We start from the raw sequence: 23,949 nt of genomic DNA, 5'->3' as shown, positions 1-23,949 counted from the left end.
AAGAAAAAAGTGTTCTCAAATATTATGTCAGGGTGCGGTAGCCTGGGTCCACCTTCCCCACGTTTTGAGCACGGGGTAAGGTGGGATCTTGGAGCACAGTACAGTCTCGGGCTTCTCCAGCACGAGACAACAGTTCTAATGGCAGCCCTCAGGACCGTCGATGGCTAAGTCTTCTTTTCTTGAAAGTCTCTTGCCTTCGAGGACCTGACGTATTCAACTAACAAAACAAATACACAGTCTCTTTTCCATGGGCATTGGGTGACGACTTTTCCCCTTTTCTGGGCGCAAATCCCTAGAAAGATCTTTAATGATATCAAGACCCGGGAAAGCTATGTTTTCTCGCTTTCGAGGGCCTCTCTGGTTCCAAAATAAAGTTCCTTTAACGAATGAAATGTTCACTGGGTGATAGGTTCACCACTGGGTCCCCCTCTTCTGTGTGCTGACCCTTCTCAAATCTCAGCCACCCTCTTTTGGGCACTGACCGCTCCTGAATGCCAATATTTGGGTGCAGACTTCACACGTGGATATGCCTCCGTCGGGCTCGGACCCTTACCAACTTCACATTAATTTGAATTCACAGGATTCACTTCCCTTGCTTTCACATTCGTGTAGATCAAAGTCTTTCGATTGTATGGGGATTTTACAGAGCCTCCTGCATGACCTCTTTCAGTGACTTTCCTATGGCCTTCTGGTAACCGTAGGTTCGCTCTGATGGGGATCGACCAGAGTCTCTTGAGTTGGCACCCACGTGGTGCCGGTTTACTCTCCGCAGCTGATCTCCTCTTAACAGTTCATTACACAGTTCGTTAACCTTGGTTCAGACTTGCCACTGGCGATTCGCCGACTTAAACCAGCCCGGTTCTTATCGATTCTACCCTCGACTCACTGGCTGTGCTGAACCGCTTGGGTTTTGGCTTTGCTGGAGTCAAGGCTGGTACTGTTGCGGGAGCTTCCCTCACTCCTGCTGATCGGCGTAGGCTTGCCCCGTGTACCGTTGACATCTGCTGCAAGACACTTGTGCTATTGTCCGCGGTCTTAGGCTTTCGAAAGGTTCTGTGGGTATGGGACGAAAGGGGCAAGGCCACTTTAGCCACCCTTTCGATTCCTGCCGTCTTTCTGCTTAGTTTGAACTGTCGCTCCTGATTAGCCATTAGCCATCTCGTGCTGTCTGCTGTGCTCGCCTTGCTGCCCCTGTGCCTTCTTGCTCTGCCTTTTATCCCTCTTGGGGTGTTCTTGTTTTCACCCTGCCCAGGGGTCATTTGTTTTTTATCCACCCTAGGGTTGTTAGGCTTTCACCCTGCTTTGGGGTGGTTAGGATTTCACCTCGTCCTGGGGTCGTTAGGCTTTCACCCCGCTTTGGATGCAAATTGACCATGCCGCCCACTCCCTCTGAGCCACAGCGTACATGTTGCCTCCAGGCAGTGCTCCTCAGGCTGGGCGGGTTGGGGAAGGTGGCAGTCTTGCTCGACTCCTTCCTTTGGCTTGGTTGGAGCAGGTGCTCCCTTCCTGACAGCTCTTTGCAGGGTTTGGCAGTGGCTTAGAGTTTCCTTGTGATAGTCTTCGTGGGCCGGTGTCTCCAGCTCCCTTTGCTGTGCTGTCTATACCAGATCTCATTCTCCTTTGCTGTGTCTCATCAACCAAGCATTCTGCGGGCTCCACTGCAGCTCTTAACACCACATCTGCTGCCATAGTCTTTTCCCAGGCCACACACCCCGAGGAGGAAGGTACTTCCGTGTGGCTCAGCAGGCCTTTTTGTGCCGCCTTATCTCTCATTCGCCAGGTTGATTTAAGCACAGCGCCTAAGAGGGTCAGAAACTATACCAACCCTCGCTTATATGCACTGAAAACCCATTAGAGTTGTCAATTCCCACACAAACCTATGTGATTCCTTGTGACAAGGAAAGATAACACATATCCCTATGTAGGGTTTGCCTGTCCTCAAAGGGGCGTAACCCCAGTGGAATCCTGCTTGCCCTGTCCTCAAGGGGTGTTAAGCTAAGTGGGCTCTCAAGTCCCAAAGGGGATGGTTCCCCCTTGGGGAGAGGGGACTCATTCCCTGGATTTGTCACAGTACTTACTTTAAAACATAAATCTGGAACCCTGGTGTTACACACGAGAATAGGAATCCTAGGCAGATCACCATGTTGGTATCCCCTAAGAGGAAATGGATCAAAGTTGGCATCTGTGGCAGTTCAGAAACCTATCTCATTTGGGAGATTTACACATAATCCTTAATTCAGGTGCAAGATTGAGAACCTGTTTGCTCAGGGAATCCTACTGCATTTACCCAATATCTCAGTAGGCATAGGTTGGAACCATCCTGCCAGCTATAAAAGGAATCTGAGACGTGATGGTGGCCAGCGTGTACTGATCTAAAGCGGCCTTCAATTAAAACAAAATCCTTATCACAGCAGATGTGCAAATTTATTATTTTAAACATTTTACATCTTAACCAAAATGGCTACTCCCAAGAAGTGCACAGGAGAGCGGGTGATGCAGGTAAATGCAGAAATAAAATCAGGCGATTGCTGGGGGTTAATGTGTTATTTGAAATTACATAAATACACAATGAATTATGATAGTGAGTGGAGAGACAAGGTTGCACAAAATCAAAGGAATAGACTGTTATGGTTACTGCACTTCGAAAGGCTGAATTTGAGAAATGGCACATTTATAGTTGGCCAATTCCCATATGATCATTCGTCTCCTAAGTGGGACCTAAATTTGTACTGCTTAAATGTTCCCCATAACTACCAACGCCCTGCTTGAGTTTGTGCCAGTCAATTTTATGTAACTACTGTATACATATACTTTGTTAAAAACACAATCAATTTAATGTTAGTCTCTATAAGAGTACTTTTCTATCTTTTATGTCTTAAAAAAAATATAAAGGGCATTCTCAAAGCTGAAAATTATGTTCAGTTAAACTGACACAAGATTTTAAACTGACTGAAGACGACAAGTTACATAATTCTTTTGTTGGATAAATTAAAGCCCTGACTATGCATTTGGAAAGGATAAAAACTTCTCAGTCAGTGCTTTCCCCCCATTCTCCTCGTTGTTTAATATTGGTGTTCGCTTCTGCATATGACCCACAACTGAAAACAATATGAATTGCTGTACACAATATTTTACTGGGAGACATTATTTGATGTCTCATGAAATATCTGATGTGCAGTAGAAAACTGATTTCACATGTGTAATTTATTTTTTGCAGCAGTATTTGGGTTTTATTTCTTGGCCAATCATCCCCGACTCATTTTCTTCATAAAAATAGGGCGGTTGGGAGGGCAGTAAAATTAATCTGAGATTGTTGGGGGTTATTGAATCCATCATTCCTGCTTGCTTGCTGGAGGAATGTTCTTAATTCTGTTCAACCAACGCTTTGGCTTTGACATTGACATGCACCAAAAACATTTGTCCCCGGGAATGGCACACATGTATGCTTTGTGCACAGGGCATGCATGCACAATTGCTCCGACCATTCTTGAATGACAAGGCGATGACTAGCAGCAAAATGATAGACTATGTCTTGCATGGTTCTATTCTGAGGCCAAAAAAGTTTCAATGAAGTGATGTGTCCAAATGTCAAGTATAGTAAGGCTGAACAGATTCTCTTTACTGGAACAAAGCATGATGCACAGAGGGGTGGAAACTGAGGACACTTATTCAGAATGAATTCTGGTCTCCTGCCTCAAAATTAGAGGGGCTATGACATATGTTTTTTCTACCAGCTTCTAAGAGACACAATGCTTCGGAACGGCAGGGATCTTATGGGTGGCCTACATAGTTCTTACAAATTAGTACATTTATCCTTCAAATCCTGTTGCTAATTATCGATCTTGTTCAGTTCAGCACCTCTGGCATCACACATTTTGGTACAATGATGATCTATATTGAATTTTGTCAAGAATGCAATGTTAACAGTTAAGCCTCTTAACATTTTATTTTTAAACATAATGTCACTTGCTGTTTCAGTTCATTTATGTTTTTCTTTGATTTATTTGCTGCATTTCAGTAGACTGTATTCTTTCCTTTGGTTGTAGGAGTTGCTGGTTTCGACATCGGAGCTGAAAGACATGTGTGAATATTATTTTGATGGACGAGGGAAAGCTATACGTCCTGTACTTGTGATTCTGATGGCCCGAGCTTGCAATGCACACTTCAGTAATAGTCGGTAAGAGGCCCTAGTAGCTGCACCTGTAGCATCCTGTAGTGTCCTCGGAGTGGGAATTTAATGGTTCAGTCTGTTGATTTCCGTCGTAGTCTAGTTAACTGTGTTCGTCTTTAGATATGTCTGTCATGTTGAGTTTGAAATGTTTGCATCTTGATGTAGTCTACCTGTTCTGCCACAGTAGCTTGATAACTTTTCCATGTTAGAACAAGTACTGCAGCTGGGTACAGCGAAGTCTTTTTTCTGTCTTACAGTGGATTTTATTGAAGCCATTTTGTGTTATATAGACCATTCCCGACTTTGATAATTATTTGTTTGATGATGCACAAGTTAATTTTCAATTCTAGAAAGAATGCGAAACCCATATCAGTATGATGCCTGTCTGCGCTCAAGTACTGGTTGTACTGTATATTTACTGAATACATTCTCCAATATTGTCATCCGTACTACATTGATTAATTCCTTTTCTTGATCTGCGATAGATATGGTGATGATTTGTTAATCAGTTTGAGCAATGATTGAATTTGTTCTGAAGTTAAGGCTCATGTAGACTGGTAGGTAGGGGGTTGTAATGGCAAGCTCCTGTCTCCATTGGAAAGCATTAACCTATCAGTTGTTGGGTACAGATTTGGTAACTGCACCCAGAAAAAATTCAATAATATACTCTGAAAGGTTTTGATGTACAGGGTTTCTCTCCTAGTACATAGGAAAAAACGGCCCTGTCTTTACTTAAAAAGAGAAATACTGTGCAGTTTAGTTGCCAGCATGACAGTGCAAGTGTGTTCTCTCTGGTAGAAACCTCATCTTTAATTAATCTACTTAAACATTTTTTTTTAGATGTAATACAATTTATTTATAGAGATATGTCTGTTTTAAATTAAAAGATAACTGAAAAATGTTGCATTTGTACCACTTAAAGTGCTATTTTTACATGGGTTGTGGAAGAAACCTAGTGTCAGCCAGTCATGTCTTTTGTGTGAGAAAATAAATAACACTGTTTAGACCAGAGATGAAGAATAGAATTCTTAATATAGACATCAAGCCCACTCGAATCTCACAAGATGTCAACAATAAACAACATTCGAATGGATGGTGTCCTCCCGTGTATTCCTCATCTATAATATACGTCTCTTCAGCTTTGCTGTTTTGGAAAAGAAATGTCAGCAGAGGTCGCTGTGTATGAGACCGCGGCGTCGATTTCCCTCGACGGCCTCCGTAGGGTGTCTATGTCACCAGCGGTATAAGGAGCTCGTGCTGCGCCCGTTAGCTTCAGTTGTGTTTTTCCGATAGTTTTGCAATCGAGTTAACGACACACTTTGTGTTTTCCTCAGGAAGATGTCATCATCTTCGACGCATTCCACTCCGAAGACAGGGTTTATAAAGTGTGTTGACTGCGGCTCTATGATGTCGATAACAGACCCCCACCGCGTCTGCCTGTGGTGTTTAGGTTCGGACCATCGAACCGGCGACTGTGGCTCATGCCAGTCGATGAAGGAGAAGGCTCTAATGTAATGACGGAGAAGGACATAAGAGGTCCGGTGAGTCGAAAGACCGACATAAACATTCAAAAAGATTGCGTTCTATGGGTAAAACTAGGCGATCATCGTCTTCTTCATTTAAGAAACGAGGAGGAGACATACGTCTCCTTCTTCGTCGGATACATCTACCGAAATGGTGCGATGTCAGACTAAGTCAGATTACCCTAGAAAATGGGAAGAGTTTAGAGCACAAAGGATGAAGGTCTTTGAGAATGCGGCCCGACCCCCTCAAACCTCGTAAGAGCTAGACCCCGGTCGCTCCCTTGGACGAAGCAGGAGAGTCAGAAACTACTGTGGTTAAGACCAGTTGTAAAGTCGAGTCTCGACACAACGGTAAAACGTCGAAGGTTACTCGACAGTCGAGTGAGTCTCTGACAACGGCTAAGAAGCTTAAAACGTTGAAGCTGTCGACGACTTCAATGCCATCAGCGCCGATTGCTTCGATGCCGAAACCAAAGGAGACATCGGGTCCGTTATCGAAGGCGTTGTCAATGTCTTCGAAGACTCCATTCGACTTCCTCGATGCAGATTGTAGAACAAGAAAAAAGGTATACACCTTTGCCTAAATCAGACTTCTTTAATGTCCTCTATTTTTGAAGAGGAGGTTACCTCCGAGGAGGATATTTCACCAAGGGGATTAAGGTATGGTACTAGAGATGTACCAGAGGAGTTGATTGACCCTGAGTCAAGAATGAGAGATCTGTCAGAACCCCTTCACTCTGCCAGTGGCCTTGACGCGTCACCAGAGTTAGATTTTGTTAAATCTGACCCTGCAGAACATGCGGATTCAGGTTACAGGAACCTGATGAGCAGGGTTGTTGAGTATATGGGGTGGGGTAGGTCCTCACCAACTTTTATTCAGGATGACCTGACTGATATCCTGGACCAGGGTCCTCAGAAGGACCCTATTCTTCCCTTTCACAAGGCTCTCCAAAGAACAGTAGCAGCAAACTGAGAGGCTCCTGAGTCTTGCTCAGCAGTCAACAGGAATTCTCCCAGGAAGTACAGACCAGCCAATTGTGATCCGGACTAGCTTAGTAAGCACCCCACGCCTGAGAGTCTAGTGGTCCAGGCAGCAACCTCCACAAGACAATCAGCCTACCCATCTATCCCCCCGGATAGAGAGGACAAAAAAGTGGATGCTTGGGCTTGTAAGATCTTTACATCGGGCAGTATGGCTCTCAAGTCTGCTAATGTTACTTGTACCCTGGCCAGGTTCACCCCTACCCAAGATGGCGGCTGATCATTTTCCAGAAGGCGACGAAAGGGAAGGCTTTCTGAATATTCTGAAAGATGGCAAGGAGGTTATTGGAGAGTGTCTCCAATCAGGATTGGATACTGCTGACAGCATCAGCAGATCCATGGCTGCAAGCACCATACTGCGCAGATTTGCGTGGTTGAGGAAGTCAGGGTTTGCACCAGACGTGCAGGCCAGACTTCTCAACATGCCTTTCGACGGCTCGAGGTTGTTTGGCAGTAAATCGGACAAAAGCTTAGAGAACTGCAAACCTCCAAAGCGGCGGCTAAGTCCCTTAGCGCTTCTATAAGACAACCTCAAAAACCTTATTCAGGCTCATCTTCCTGGAGAGGTCGTTCTTTTTGATACTACTCATCTTTCAGTAGAGGAAGAGGACAGGCCGTGCAGAAAGGACAAAGACGAGGTACTCGCGGTGGTCGAGGAAAACGTGCAAAATAAGCCTCAGCAGCAGCTTCTTTACCTTCAGCCGCTCCTGCAGACGCCTCCAAGTCACTCTGAGGCCTTGTCACACAAGACCCTGGTAGGAGGCAGAATCTCTCAGCATCTGAACGAATGGCGGTGCATTATTTCAGATGCTTGGGCATTGGAAACAGTAGCTCAAGGCTACTGCCTTCCTTTCCTAAAAAGGCCTCTGCATCATCCACCGGGAGCCAACTCTGTAAAAATTCCAGATCCGCTCCTTCTGCAGGAGATATTTTCCATACTGGAAAAAGGTGCAATAGAACTTGTACCTGTAGCGGAGAGGAACAAGGGTTGGTACTCCCCTTACTTTCTCATTCCAAAGAAGGACGGAGGATTGAGACCCATCTTGGACTTAAGAAACTTGAACAAGTTCCTCAGGAAGGACACATTCAAGATGGTTACCCTTTCTCTGATCCTTCAGGCTCTCCAACTCAAGACTGGTTGGTATCATTGGACCTTCAGGATGCTTACTTTCATGTGCCAATCCATCTCAAGCACAGAAAGTACCTGAGGTTCGCGGTTGGCGGTTCTCACTATCATTCGAGTTCTGCCATTCGGGGTGACCTGCGCCCCGGGGGTTTTCACCAAGCTGATGGCGGTTGTGGCAGCAAATCTCACGAAAGGGGGGATTCAAGTCTACCCCTACCTGGACGATTGGTTGATAAGAGTTTGTTCCCCTCAACAAGCTCAGTACCATCTTGCAATCACCTGCCACTCCCTACACAATTTATCGGAGCAATCCTGGATACTTCCTCGGGCAAAGCCTCGCCACCTGAGGTGAGAGCTCTCCACATTCTGCAGATGGTAACAAATTTCCAGAATGCCCAGCGTCTACTGGCCTATGATTTTCTGTGGTTGCTCGGCATCATGGCATCCTGCATTTTTCTGGTGCCAAAGGCTAGACTGAGGATGAGATCTCTTCAATGGGCCCTCAGAACTCAGTGGTCCCAATTCTCTGGGAGTATGTCGGATCTTCTGCAAGTCCCGAGCACAGTTGCTCAGGATATACTATGGTGGGCTTGCAACGACAATATCCTCAATGGAGAATCTTTTTGGCAACCATGGCCGGAGATAACAGTAGTGACGGATGCCTCGCTTACAGGCTGGGGAGCCCACACCAACGATTTGACAATCAGCGGTCGTTGGTCTCCATCGGAGCCCAAACTACACATCAACCTTTTGGCGCTGAGGGCAATCAGACTAGCGCTGAAGGCCTTTCTGCCCTCGGTACGGGGAAAGAATGTCCTGATAATGACAGACAACACAGTGGCTATGTACTACCTCAACAAAAGAGGAGGCGTAGGGTCACTACCACTGTACAGAGAGGCAATGCAGCTCTGGTTCTGGGCAATATAAAAAGGAATCTCTCTGTCGGCAGTTCACCTTGCCGGAGAGCAGAACATAGTGGCAGACGCTCTGAGCAGGCAGAGCACAGTGTCCCACGAGTGGGAACTAGCTCAGGAAGTCCTTCGCCCTTTGGGGTACCCCTAAAGTGAATCTGTTCGCCACCAGTGTCAACCGGAAGTGCGATCAGTATTGTTCAAGGGAATTTCTCCCGAGAGGAGCTCTAGGGGACGCGTATTTGATGGACTGGAAGTTTCCACTTCTGTACGCATTTCCTCCGGTCCCTGTGATTCCTCGCGTAATCAGGAGGTTGAGAAAGTTGGGAAACGCATGATCCTAATTACCCCAGATTGGGCCAGGAGGACGTGGTACCCGGACTTTCTGGACATGTCCATCTGCCCTCCAATGTGTCTTCCACAAAGAGAGGATCTTCTCTCTCAAGAGGAAGGTCAGGTTCTCCATCCAGAGGTCAAGACACTCAACCTTCACGCATGGTTTCTGAGAGGTTGAGATATAAGGATTGGGACCTCCCGGACAACATAATGGAGATTTTGCTTTCGGCCAGAAGGCTAGCAACTAAATCCTTGTCCCGGTGTCATTGGAATAAATTCAGTAACTGGTGCAAGGACAAGAATGTGGACCTTTTTCAATGTGGCACTCCTGTGGTGTTGTCTTTTTTTTACATTTAGCCAATCTGGGGCTCCAGATGGGAACAATAAAAGGATATTTAGCAGCGCTTTCTATTTTTAAGCGCTCCTCGGAAGAGGTTTCCCATTTCAAGATTCCTTTTGATTATACAATTTTTGAAGGGGCTCTCCAATGTGTACCCTGCAGTACCATTCCAGGTCCCGGCTTGGGACTTGAATCTGGTGCTAACATTCTTAATGTGTGTACCCTTTGAGCCTTTACACTCCTATCCTTTAAGGCTTTCAACACTTAAGACGGTCCTTCTTGTGGCTTTAACATCAGATCAGCCGGCAGGGTTGGCGAGTTAAAAGCTCTCTCATGCAAACCTCAGAACACTACTTTTCACAAGGACAAAGTTGTTCTTAGCGTGAGACCTTCGTTCTTACCAAAAGTGGTTTCTGACTTTCATTTGTCACAGCAAATAATACTTCCAACTTTTTACCCTCCTCCTCATTTGGGCAAGGAAGAGGAGAGATCACATAGACTAGACCCAAAAAGGGCTCTGAGTTTTTATATATCCAAAATGGCAAAATTACGCCAAGATGACCAACTTTTTGTAGGTTATACTGGACACAAATTGGGATTAGCAGTGACAAAACAAACTATATCCTGCTGGATTACTTTGGCTGTAATGGAGTGTTATAGACTAGCTGGTAAGGACCCACCGGGTGGACTTCGTGCCCATTCTATTAGGGGTATGGCTACTTCGCGGCTCTGAAGAGGGGAGGCCCTATAATTGACATTTGTTCAGCCGCGACATGGTCATCGATACATACTTTTGTTGGGCATAACTGTCTCAATGCCTCTTCCTCCCATGAAGGATTATTTGCAAAAGCTGTACTTCATTCCATCCATGATAACGTTAATTAGTACTACTGAATCCTAAATTTTCACTGGTATGGGAGCCTATCATAGATGAGGAATACGTGGGAGGACACAATCCATTCGGAGAACAAGTTACTTACCAACTGTACCGTTCTTTCGACTGGATGTTCCTCCCACGTATTCCTCATCGCCCCTCCAATCCTACCCCACTGTACAATTTACGTAATTTACATCTTGCGTTTCACGAAGAGCTTACAGTCTGGGGCACGCCTGGATGTTCCTAGAGTTATACTACGAAAAAACAGAACTGAAGCTATCGGGCGCAGCACAAGCTACTTATACCGCTGGTGACGTCAACACCCTACAGAGGCCGTCAAGGGACATCGACGCTGCAGCCTCGTGCACAGTGCCCTCTGCTGAATGTTTTTTTCCGAAACAGCGATGCTGAAGAGAGACGTATATCATAGATGAAGAATGCGTGGGAGGAGCATCCAGTAACTTGTTCTTCTATGTGTATGGAATCAACACATCAACGTATAGTTGAATTTCATATGGCTAGATCTTTTAACACTTAGCTAGAGACTTTATTTCATACAATATAAATAAATCACAATTGCACAGTACAAAACTTAATATTTCAACATAAAGTGCATGGTTATCTTCCCACATTTTCTCAACTCAATCATACCTAAAGTTCTTAAATCGTCAGTGCCCTACAGTGCAAACGTGCTGTACAATACCCCAAAAAGATTTTTTCATAATCACCATTTTCCTTCATAGCATTGATGAGGTGCACTCATTGGTTACTCAGTCCAACATGTTTCATTCTGTAGAACAATGGACTACATCCCTAGAACTTCTTCAGGGACAACAACTAACGCAATGAGAAATAGGTTAAGTGATCTTAGCCACGTTTACCGATTTCATATGTTTTGGGCCCATTGACTTGGTTAGTTAGTTCTTGTAATTTTAATATCTATTAACAATGCTATTGTTCATTTGTATTTATATTGTCCGAGCCAGTTGCTCATCTCTACTCCCACCCCACGCTCTGTTGCCTGAGACCGAATGCCATGTTCCTAATGGGTTTTTTAAGGTTGCACAATCTTCGTGTTCCATTTGTCATTGAGATGTACAATATCTGAAGTATGTATGCATATTTTTCTCTCTAAGTGAGTAAGCTGTGAAGTTTGTCATGCATTTGGAACTTTTTAATCGTGTACATTCTTTAGAGTCTTAATTTGGCATGCCTTGCCACCATGTTTACTTCACATGTAGTGTTTCTTATCCATCTCATCCTTATTTACAGCCGGTGTATGTGGCGTGATGCTTACTCGCCAGAATATCATTCTTACTCTTTTCTTTAGTGGCCAGTGAGCTCTTATTTGCAGAGGCATCAGAACCCTTACAGGAGTGATTACCAAAATCTGCCATTTGCAGGTGAAATAGTGTTCTGAATTTGCATTTGTTTCACCATTCCCATTCTAGTTCCTAATTCCTAATGAGTTTTACAGATTTAAGCTTGTCTTTACTCTCTTGTCTACAGTTAAAGTAGATGACTAACATATAATCACCCACACAGTATTCTTTATTGTAGTTCAGAACTAACAATTCTGTAATGATAAACATCACCATTTGTTTGCCTCATTTCTTTCTATAATCTAACGAGTGAATGTTTCACTGTGGAATGCCTGATAAGTTAAACCGTTTCTTACAATCTTGGGAGTCACTGCCAAGCAGCAAACAAGATGGCAGCACATTAACAGCTCTCTGGCTCCCAACCATAATTCTGCCATAACTCCTGCGCGGAGGATCTTATACTCCTCTCCAGACAACTCTGACATCCCGTTAACCCACAGCCTTCCATTGATTGTCCCGGTGTTCTCCAGCTCCTCGGCTGCAGCCATCTGGTTGCAGGGCCTCCTGCTGGGAGTTGATTCAACCCTCTTGGATGAGAACCAGCGGCTGTTGACCCGCTCCCTGAAGATTGCTGGCCCTCGTCTCTGCTGTGCAGTGTGGAGCTGGTGGCCGGTGCCCCGCCCCATTCAACTGCTGTGGATTATCTCCCGGCAATGTAAAGGGGATGCTGCACAGGATCGTGACTGGGACCCCGCACTCACGGCCGCTTCCCAGGGTGGAGATACAGAACGGCAGACTTCGTTACACCCCATTCACCTTACACCTGGTCACACCGTTGCACAGTCTCTGTTTCCCCATCTCTTCATTCTGGACTGGGTCTGGCCACATGAGGTTCGGTGCTGCTGTGTTGCCTCCTTTGCGGCCCTGTGGCCACATCCTGTGCCATCCCAGCCTTTGAGGACCGTCTATGGGTCAATGGTCATCACAGAGTACTCCTTCAGTGGCTACCCCCATTGTCAATACCGGAACACTTGCTTCCCTGATAGTTGTTGAGCTTGCCGATTGCTTGGGAGCCCCTGGCTTCTACTATACCTGATATACTGCATCTCCCATTGTATTAGCTCTGTGGAGCTAATGTGCTTTGGGGCGGTGAACATCTCCCCGGACGCTGGTCCCGAACTGTAACATTGTGGAACATCCTTCCCAATTTGTAGTGTTGGGGGAGAATCTCCACTTACAAGTGCCCTGGCACGCCCTCTAACCTTGCTGGCTCCCTTTTACTGCTTCTCAGGTTGCTGCTACCATCATGACAATAGAATGGGGCAAGAAACGGGACCTCGTGGAGTCCTTCACTAACACCTTTGCCAGGCAGACTTCACAGCTGCGTACATTTGCCCCAGAGGAGACTAACAACATGATTATGCAGGGCGAACTAGATCCAATAATGGAGGCCACGAGGAATGAGTTAATCTCTGTCAATTCTCAACTTGATGATGACCTAGCTAATATCAACTTTTTACATTTTAAGCTTCACAAAAAAATTTGTTGTATTACTCCTCCGGTACCAAGAATAGGTGAATCTATGGACAGGGTGACATTGATGGAGACTGACCAATAAAGAAGTTTGTAGAGCAAATGGGAAGGTCTGTTCTCTGTAATCCTCAATTTTCCTCGCAATTACTACCAGTGTGTGTCTACAGAGTACTACAGACCAGGCCAAAGCCAGGGGCCCGCCACGCACAATCATAACTAGACCGTTCAGCTACAGAGACGGATACTTGATACTTAAGCTTGCCAGGAAGAAAGAGGTACTGCATATTGAATCTAGCAGAATAATAATAATAATTTAGCATTTATATAGCGCTACAAACCCTCGGGCATCTGAGCGCTGCTTATTATTACCCATGGTTTGTGGTGCTAATTTATCGACCTCGGAAGGATGAAAGGCTGAGTTTGGCCATGCCGGGATTCGAATCTGCATCAGCAGGCTCTACACAGATGTCAATGCGAGTGCTCTACTCGCTGTGCTATCGGACCAGAATATTCATCTACCCAGATTTCTCCCCTTCTGTTCAGACAACATGCAAATCCTTAGATGCAATGAAGCAGCTACTCTGAGAGCGGTAAATTCCATATGCTGTACTCTGTCCGTCCAAATTGAGAATCTAGCACGGAGGCCATGCATACTTCTTTACGTCATCAACAGAAGCAAAGTCCTTTATCAAATCTATAATTCCCCAAGAGTCGAGACTCCTTAACATGATGTAGGTTGACTCGCACTACTTTCCATGGTTACATCCTCATGGTACTTTGCCAAGGGTCCTAAAATCTGGCGTTCAGTTGTGCTGCACCATCCATTTATATCACCAGTGTGCTGCTTGTGTCGCCTCCATTGAATCTTCAAATCTTTGTGAATCATTTAATGGGTTTCACAATCCAGTTGGGGTTGATGGTGAGGGATGTTGGGATTGTTGTAAAGATTTTCAATGCATCAGTGGGATGTTTGCAATATCCAATTGATACACCTTCTCATATTGTTGTAGTGATCAGGCTGGGAAATAAGCTCATGATACAATGATTGCCCCAGGAGTGTCCCCGATGACATTCATTCCGTCTGGTCAACACCTACGCCCTAACATAAACATCCCCTCCTTCTACACACAGTTGGCCCACATTCTCCTTACCCTGGATGATATTCCTTTAATATGGGGATGGTATTTTAATACCATTCTTAATGTTGACATGGATCGCAACAACAGAGGACCTAAACCCCTCTGTTACACTGCTAAATCCATAATACAAATGTTGTTGCAACTATAATTAATGCCTGTGCGCAGTTGTTCTCACCCTCTTGTCAGAGAATTTTCAAATGAGTCTATTGTGCATGATGTAATGTGCCAAATTGATCTCCGACTGATTTTGATGTCCTTACAATTGAACTGAACACTCAATCTCCTCCGGACCCTCTGTGAAGAATGGCTCTATCAACCTTATTAGATCAGACATTTGCACACACACCTTCTTTTATTTATTTATTTTTTAAACAATATTGCCACTGTTTATAGCGTGGCAGGGATTCCACAAATAAGCAGAATATGTATGCCAGGAAATCCAGCAACCAGGGCAGCACATAAGCACAACGTATCAATAGCTCTCAATTGTTACATAGTGCAAGCTTCTTTTTATTACAGACATTAGTCACAGATGACCTCGTTCTACATATTTTATAAAACCTACAAACGAAACAGATTTGCCAATATTGCCAACAATATATAGATTGTATAGGTGTCTGACATTTCATTGGACATCACTTATCAGATGACCACACTTTGGACCACCAATATTTGCTAACAATAAAGAATATCACTGTCATCCTAATTAATTGGCCAACGTTGTGTTACCAGGATAGTATCAGATTATACAGAGCAAGTGGCTGGAACTGGTCTTACCGACCTTGTCCATCTGACAAGTTTCAAGCACATAACTCAGTACAAATATTGGACGCGAGAGGGGGCGTGGCTTGGCGGCCATGTGTTGAGGAGCGGAGATCCGAGGCTCTTGCACAATCCGACAGAAGATCTGCATATGCTGAGACAACGGAGGTTGATAAACCATAACAAAAATTGCAGCAGAGGTGCTGGAACGTGTGGGGCACAGCTGATTGCAGTCTCGGAAGAAATCTGACCGAGATTGGCCCAGGACGACGGCCGAAGCAACCAGGAGGCTGGCACACAAAATGGCGGCACGGCAGCCCGGGCTGGAAAAGGGGCACTGCCAGCAAGATGACTCGCTGCAAGACGGAGTGCGGAGCGCACAGAAGAGGCGAACCAGCTGGTGGGCCACCCGACGGCCGTGTGCGACATCTAGTAACAGCTGGCAACCGGAGACCGTGAAGCAGAGCTGATCAGCAGTGGAGGGCCAGCGGAGGTCCGCGTAGACATCACGCGCACACAGGGTGCTCGCGCAGCGTGAGCGAAGGCTGGCGCTGTGGACTCTCCAGCAGAAGGGCACCGGAGACTTGTAGTGAAGCCTTATGTTAGACATTCAGTGTGCACTACTGAATCACAGACCAGCTGCTGAGTCTAAGTTAGTTCCAGGCAAGGCTTTATTCACATATGTACAAATCTGTACATTACTCCAGTTACTCTTATTATAGTTACAGCACGCGTAGTCATTGACAGGGACATGGGAAGGTATAAATATCACTAACAAAGGAGCTGACCCACCGGCCATCCATTCAACCCAGCTCAGGCCCCCAACTGACACTCGCAGAACATTCACACACAGATCCACCCAACATTCTCCTGAGCTGCATTCAAGCACCAACATTCTACAGCAAGCATCCAGGCCAGTGGCAATACAAGACTACATTACAACATCTCCCTTTCATACCAGACTCACCACACACAACATCTCCCTTCCATAACAGACTCACCACAGACTCATCACAACGTCTCCCGATCACCAAAACATCTAACCAACAATCACCTTACATTTGGACCTGCCACATCCAAACACAGAGCCTGCCACACTCTGGCACCAACCATACACAGCCAAGGGAACCAATCATACCTTCGGGTGAGGAAAAACAGGGGGGATCACGCATTTGCCCCACCACGGACCCGGTGTCACCACAAACATGACACCCTGGGGAAACATGGTCCAAGTCCAACCAACTAACACACAACAAGAGGTGTTGCCATGACAGGTCAACAATTGCAGAGAGCTACTTAGATCACTCCTCTTCCTCTTAACACCATCACATCACATCCGAATACAAATCGCTCCCACTTATCTCCCTAATACATCCCACAGAATCACCAACACGCAGCAAAGCAACTACCACCTAAACCAACAAACAACTACAACCATTCAAGGAGAACATCCGTACATATCACATATCACCAATATCATTCAAACCAGAAACTACCAGACCCATGCCAAGACACCGAAAAACAAATGAAATGCTCCTGGTAGCATTAACTTTTTGTTTAACATTGCTCTAATAATTAAAACTATAACAACTTAAAATAAATTTGGGTACCCTACCAACCTATACATTGTTTATTTTCCTTAGTGCACTGTATATACATTTCAAATTCACATTAAGCGTAAATTTTAAGGCCTTTCTTCTTTTACTCAATATTCTTAGCTCAAAACACTACACTTTAAAAGAATTTGCATAGCCTTTATAGACTTCAAACCTCCTGTAACTTTTACTCATAAGTGCGCATCTAAAAAACATTTCCTCACCATCCATACTTTTATGGATGTCCCCATAGACTTTGCATTTTAAATTTTGCATAAACTTCACCTTTTGATATAAGTGCGCAATTATTGAAAAATTTCCGCACCATCCAACCAACAAAAAACTTGGAGGATGTCCCCAACAACATGACCTCAGCCACACCTGCAAAACCAAGCAGTGTGGCCTACAGAAAATTAACAATTTTCCCTTTAATGTGACTTTACCTTCCTGTAACCATAATGACCTCAACCACACCTGCAAACCAAGCGGTGTGGCCTACAGAAAATTTAAATAATTTTCCCTTTAATGTGTACCAATAAAACTTTTATCACCATACAATATAGTTTACACCATCATGAACCCTTGGGCCACAACACATAACAACATTCCACAGGACAACGGCCCCTGACATACTCTCAAAATTACAATACCCGGAATCTCTAGTAACATTTCATAAAATTACATGTATTACCCCATTAATTGTGTCAATTGTCCTCTTTAACCTACACATGTCCAATGTATATTGTGCTGCATTATAAATAATGCCCAAAAACATAACTAAAGTTTGATCCTCATGCCTGCAAGACCCCATCCAAAAACAAATCACATGAGAAACCTGTAAAAAAAAAACATTAATGCAAAAGCAAAATAATACAAACTGTATCCTTGACTGTATTTATAATTATTAAGGTCTTCTTCTGTATCATACAAAAAAAACTTCCAAAGCTGCACCGTGCTGTGCAATATTTGAATGTGCCATCATTCTTTAGGCATTGTCCACATAAACTTATCAGTACGCACTTTATTCCCAAAATAACTCTTTTCTCTGTTCATCATTAATTACACGCTCTGCATTTCTGAAAACATCTCCAATGGCATCAGACGCTGGAAAATCTATACGTTCCTTCCCGTAAAAGTTTGTCACACGGAAGACAGACCCAGGGCCTTCCTTGTGCGTCATCACGCTGGCCGACGTTCATACGGCCTCTCATCGAATGCATCTCCATATTGTGTGGAAGGAACGCAGCAACAGCATTCCACACATTCCGAGCTTCGCCATCCTCGCATGCATTCCACTCTACGTCATCATTATCACAGCGACTTTGAAGTGAAAGGATACTGATGGGCCACTGCGTAGTAACCGTCACATTATATGCCCTATTAAAACAGGCAAGTCTAATGCTGCAAAAGCTCAATGTTGCCCACGGTTGCTAAACAAACTGCACCTAATCACATTAAAAGAAGTTATGGGCACTGTTGAAGATGATATCTTGGAACAACACGATTTCCATAATTAAGTGTTTTAAGTTCACTCCGTAACACACGGCACCCTTCAATGAACGGCATTTTCTCTGTTTTGTTTGCCATATTCCTTGATAGTTAAACGGAGCAGAGGCGCCATCTGCTGGACTTTTGTATACTGCTCCCAATTTCTTTCCATATTTAATGACATGCTCCATAATAAACGTAGTTTATCCTATAATCTTCTTTATGACCAATTCCTGGGGTAATTTTAAATTGAATGAAGGCCTCCCTCCCAGGAATAATTTGTCAAATGTTTTTTTTTTTTTTTTTTAAGCCGGGCAGGATGTCTATACCTATGCATGGGGGAACGGTGGGTCACTCATTTCAACTGCTGCTTCCCCCCCACAGCACTCCTTACTATACTTTATAGTTGCTGCAGCTCCTCTATGTCGCACAGACCAGTCCTTTTCTCCATGTCCTCATATTATTTCTGGTTTTCCTCGTCGCCATTTGCAGTGAAGCCTTATGTTAGACATTCAGTGTGCACTACTGAATCACAGACCAGCTGCTGAGTCTAAGTTAGTTCCAGGCAAGGCTTTATTCACATATGTACAAATCTGTACATTACTCCAGTTACTCTTATTATAGTTACAGCACGCGTAGTCATTGACAGGGACATGGGAAGGTATAAATATCACTAACAAAGGAGCTGACCCACCGGCCATCCATTCAACCCAGCTCAGGCCCCCAACTGACACTCGCAGAACATTCACACACAGATCCACCCAACATTCTCCTGAGCTGCCTTCATGCACCAACATTCTACAGCAAGCATCCAGGTCAGTGGCAATACAAGACTACATTACAACAAGACTCCTACAGCTTTAGGCAGAAGGTCCCACGGAACACCTTGGGCAAGAGCAAAACGCCCAAGGAAGCTTCCTGAACCACGGGACGGTGTACCCACAAGCGGGCACCGGAGGGCGAAGACGCGCAGGCCCTCGGCAGACCACTTCAGGTCGCTCGGATGCCGCGGATAAGGCGGTCCGGACAGCGGGAAGACACCACCAGAGAATGACACGAGAGGTGAGAGCCACTCCAAGGACCAGCGGCGTCCACCAAGAAGAGCAGAGGCCCGCGGCTAGGAGAAGCAGGGACAACAGCACCAGCAGGAGACCAAGCAAAGGACCCCCAGTGCTGAAGAGGACAGGCAGAGCACAGCCGATGGCAGGAGACCGCGTAGAGGAGCAGGGACCTTGGCCTGGAACCGGCACGGACACAGCAAGCACACAGTAAGTGCGTCACTGGCGGTGGGACCCCTGGGGAACACTAGCACTCCCACGCACCTCCTGGGGGAAGAAGAGGACCGAGTGAGCATGAGATACCATATGGATAAATGCCCCGGACAGTAGTTATTTCCATTGCCCAGAAGTTCGCTAGCAATGTATGAACCAGCAGGGACCGTGGGGGTAGATGGGGAGGGCACTCCGGACAACGGCACAGACAAGTACATTGGACTATTGCACTGCTTCCTGCAGAATTTGTGTGGGGAGACAACACGTGCTGCGTGGGAGGCCACAGTCCACAGGCCCTAACCACGTATTGAACTAGCAACCAAATTTACAGGGAGGCCATAGGAAAGAGACCGGGCAACTGGACAGCGCCAGTGCGGTTCATACAATCCAAAGGAGAGAGGTCGCACAATGTTCAATACGTACTCCTAGATTCTGCACCAGCAGTGGGGGCGGACCACTCCTGTTAAGTAACAAACCCATGAGGGAGGCCAGAGCCTAACGGTGCACGACCGCGCTATGGTCGATGGGAAGCAGCCTATGAACACCCATAAACCCACAGCACCTGGACACGGCAATAACGAGGCCGAGGTGAGAGACCACAGCTCCCGTATATCAGGGGCCGCAATGAACACTGGAAAGGCCCGTTTTAGGGAGACAATAGGGCGCATACCCCCGCTGGGTCACAGTAGCTCCCAACATACAACGGTGGCTGACAGGGGCAAGGAGGATTGAGCCACAGAAGTCCTGAAGCGAGGGGGTGCATCTTGCGGCACCTGCGGTGCGGGTGCTGTGCGGGCGCCGGAACATGAGCAAGAAGAGGCAGCAGGGCACAGCAACAAATGGACAGTACATGGGAGGCCACAGTCCCCGTGCCCAAAACCAATAATCCATAATCGGGAAAAGTGAGAGCCCTACATTTAAGACACTGAGAAAGGCATAGATACACGGGGACTGGAGGCCCAGTGGCGGCGGGAAGGAGGCAAGACTGGGGCCCCGATGCAGGAGACGAGATACCCTCAATGCAGACATGTCAGAAAAGCAGAAAGGGGGGAAAGGAAAACAAACAAGCATGGAGGCGTTTGCCCGGGAAGCAGAAGCGCCCCAGGCGCAGGCTCCAGAGGCGGGCTCCAGTACAACGGACACTGCACAGAGGGAGAAAGGGAAAGAGGAGGGATGCGTTCTGGAACCCATAGCGGCGCTGAAAACTTTGCTTGAATTCAAAATAGATGCAGTGATAGTGGGTGTGGGCCTCCTGCGGCAGGATGTGAGGAACCTGTCAGAAAGAGTCGGCACAGTAGAACAGCAGGTGCAAACTAATACAGCGAACCTAACCGCCACCCAGAGCCAAATGACGGAGGTGCTGGACCGAGTACGAACTCTGGAGCAGAGGGTGGAGCACACAGAAGGAAGGGCCAGACATAACAACGTACATATAGTGGGGCTGCCGGAGGGAGAAGAAGGCGGGGACCCCACAGGTTATATTGAGATCCTACTGCTTCAGGAAGTGGGAGCAGGGAACAAGTCCCAGGGTTTCGTAGTGGAGAGAGCGTTCAGGGCCCTAACCAGGAAACCTCGACCAGGGGCACCTCCAAGACCCATGATAGCGAAGATCATGAACTTTAAAGACAGAGAAAAGATCCTGACATTTTCAAGAGCGGGTGGGGGTCATAACGAGCAATGCTGCCAGAATAACTATGTACCCAGACTATACGGCGCAAGTGCAAAAGCGCAGAGCGCAATTTTGGCCAACAAAGGAACGCCTTAGGGGTGCAATTTATGCTGCTATACCCGGCTAAATTGAAAGTACTGGATAATGGCAGAACATAGTCTTTGAGACTACGACAGAGGCCCAAGAGTGGATGGACCAACAAGGGATCCCACAATTGAGAGGGATGAGTGCGACAACAGGAACCCCCCAGCAACCAACACCGACCCCCCCCCACCCTGATGACCCGGGAAGAAGTGTATCCGGATATAAGAGTTACAGTTCAGAGACTTAAACCAGCAGTTGGATGCGGGGGCCCACAGCCCTTGAAGCAGGCCGCCAAGTCCCACAGAAGTGACCCTGCAGGAGGACAGAATTTATGGTGCCAGTTTCAAGGCGCCGCGACGAGTGCACCCAGAGGATGGTGGGGAGCACTTCAAAAGCGGTGGAGCCCGAGCAGGAGGGGGGAGGCTGGGCGTTTGTTTAAAGTTACAGGAGCTGCATGGTTAGTTAGATTAGGAGAAGGCACTGGAGGAGGAAGAATCATGAAACTACCAGAGCACGGCAGAGGAGAAGAAAGAGAGCGGACAGAGCTGCGCACAAAAGCAGAGAATCAAATAGACATACCGATGGGGATAGGCCCGGAAACACCAGTTCTGATGCTTGTTAATCTGCTTAGAATCACATGCTGTGCATATGGTCCGACATCCAGTGGTAACCGCGGAGTATTGCTTCTTGTCTTTCGGGGACAGAAAGGGGACGTCGGCATAGGAGTGTCTGTAACACTATTCCTATTGTGACGTGTAGTGTACCCAAAATCCCTCACGCGCCGAGGTCCCTCAGATTGTTTTTTTCCTCCCAGATACTGGTCACCCTATAGCGGAGCTCTTACATAAGAGACATTGTTTATCTTTAACCGACTTGTCGGTTATTTTCCCCCTTACATCATTTCGACGGCAAGAACAACTTTGACGAAGACGGCGGGGGACTTGTCTACAGCAGCGGTTTTTGGCACCTAAGATCCGACGGCTGAAGCATCCACGTGGTCGGGCCCTTTGGCCGGCCCTTACAGTAGGGAGATTGGGGTCGGGGTGGCCATATTTGCGTTATGTCTTTCCTCTTTCCCCCTCTTTACCCGCTAGGTCTGGTCATCTTTCCCTTTTGCTATGGAAATGATTCCTTTTTAGGTTCTGCCCTAAGTGTAGGGTTGGATACCCGTGGAAGGACGAACACAGGTCCTGCAACTCCCGTCTCCCCTTAAATCACGATGAAAAGCGGTGTGCGGCTTGTAAACTCCTTCGGCCTAATACCCTTAAGGAGCGCTGTGTAAAGCGGTGGGCCGCGTATGGTATGTCGCTGGCAGAACCTTCTTCCTCCACCGCCACACCCACTGAAAGTGACGGGGGCACCTCCGATGACCAAACATCCGTTGCGGATGTGATAGACATCGAGGCGGACACTTCTAGGTCCGCCACGCCCGTCCCCGACCCTTCAAGGCCTGACTCTAGTCTCGCTTCAGGGACAACACCCGGCGACAATGGCGTACAAAGAACACATTACATTAAGCACACAACCCCTCCACCTATTTCGATGCTTACGTCGAAGAAGGTGAAAGCGCCAGCAGGGCCGCTGAAAATTTCAGCGGATTCCTCGGATCGGTCAGATCCAAAGCCTTCCCCGCATCCGCAGCAGCGTTTGACGACTGGGCATCCCAAAACAGAGGGCACTACCCCAAAATCAAGTTTACACGCCAAAACGTGGAAATTCCGACGGTCCCGAAAGGCCCAACAACTACAAGTAAGCCTGAAGGCGAAAAACCTACCGCGAGGTCCTCGAACACCGCGGTAGGCGGTAAATCTACCGATAGATTAATTTACAATTAAATGCAGCCAAGACAGAAGTGATACTGTTTGGCCCTAAGACTAAAATGCTGTCGGAGGGACAGAATTCCCTGCCACTGATCCTTGGGGAACAATTGCAGTATTCCAAAAAAATGTAAAACCTGGGCTGCTGGTTGCAGGAAAATCTAGGTAGTGAGACGCAGTTGGGGGCAAAAGTGAAATCAGTTTATTATGCACTATGAAAGGTTACCCTATATCTCTTTGGAGGACAGGGCAGTTGTGGTGGGGGCAATGACTAACTCCCACCTGGGCTACTGCAACAGTTTATTAGCAGGAATCTCACAAAAACTAATTGCCCGACTCCAAAGAGCCCAAAATGCGGCAGTTGGAGTGATAGGAAATCTTGGCAAACGAGACCATGCATCATCAATGCGAAGATCCCTCCACTGGCTGATGGTAGAGGATAGAATTAAATTTAAAATGGCCTGTTTAGTCTATAAATGCTTGAAAGGGCTGGCGCCCAGTTACCTATCTGAAAAAAATTATGGTATACCATCCTAGAAGGAATTTGCGTTCGGAAGACAAACTCCTGATCTGTGCTCCACGGATCAAATGTATCTCAAGAGGCGATGGAAGCTTTGGAGCTTTTGGACCCAAGGTTTGGAATCGGCTCCCTCCTAGAGATTAGGATGTGTGAATCTCTTGATCTCTTTAGAAAGAGACTAAAAACCTTTCTATTTAAATAAACGAAAACCGAATATAACTATAACTTTGGTTCCCTACAAGCCTGGATTCTCTTCTTAGTGGCCATCTGCGCCCGAATATGGTTTATTCTGTCTGGTACGCGTAAAAAATAATTACTTAGGCGGTTGGGCTTATACCTGTTCCGTCTAAAAAAACATGGGGCAGGCCGCAGACAAATCTATAGATACGCCATGGTGCCCCGATTCTTGCTATTACTACGAGGA

General features: G+C 46.3%; 1 protein-coding gene across 4 annotated transcripts in view; it reads left to right on the top strand.

The window, feature by feature from the left end:
• PDSS1 (decaprenyl diphosphate synthase subunit 1) overlaps positions 1–23,949 on the top strand; it is a 664,271-nt gene that overhangs the window by 217,557 nt on the left and 422,765 nt on the right. For 2 of the 4 annotated variants that reach the window (XM_069648132.1, XM_069648131.1), the window contains exon 4: positions 4,047–4,177. In XM_069648132.1, the coding sequence (XP_069504233.1) occupies positions 4,047–4,177 (131 nt within the window). Of the gene's footprint in view, positions 1–4,046; positions 4,178–17,908; positions 18,066–23,949 lie in introns of those variants that run through there. The other 2 variants (XM_069648133.1, XM_069648134.1) reach the window with 2 other exon arrangements.

The sequence above is a fragment of the Ambystoma mexicanum genome, chromosome 2q (assembly GCF_040938575.1).
Source record: "Ambystoma mexicanum isolate Mex_15411 chromosome 2q, UKY_AmexF1_1, whole genome shotgun sequence".
Taxonomy (NCBI): domain Eukaryota; kingdom Metazoa; phylum Chordata; class Amphibia; order Caudata; family Ambystomatidae; genus Ambystoma; species Ambystoma mexicanum.
The sequence above is the reverse complement of the archived record's forward strand: the minus strand, read 5'-3'. Positions and strand labels throughout refer to the sequence as shown.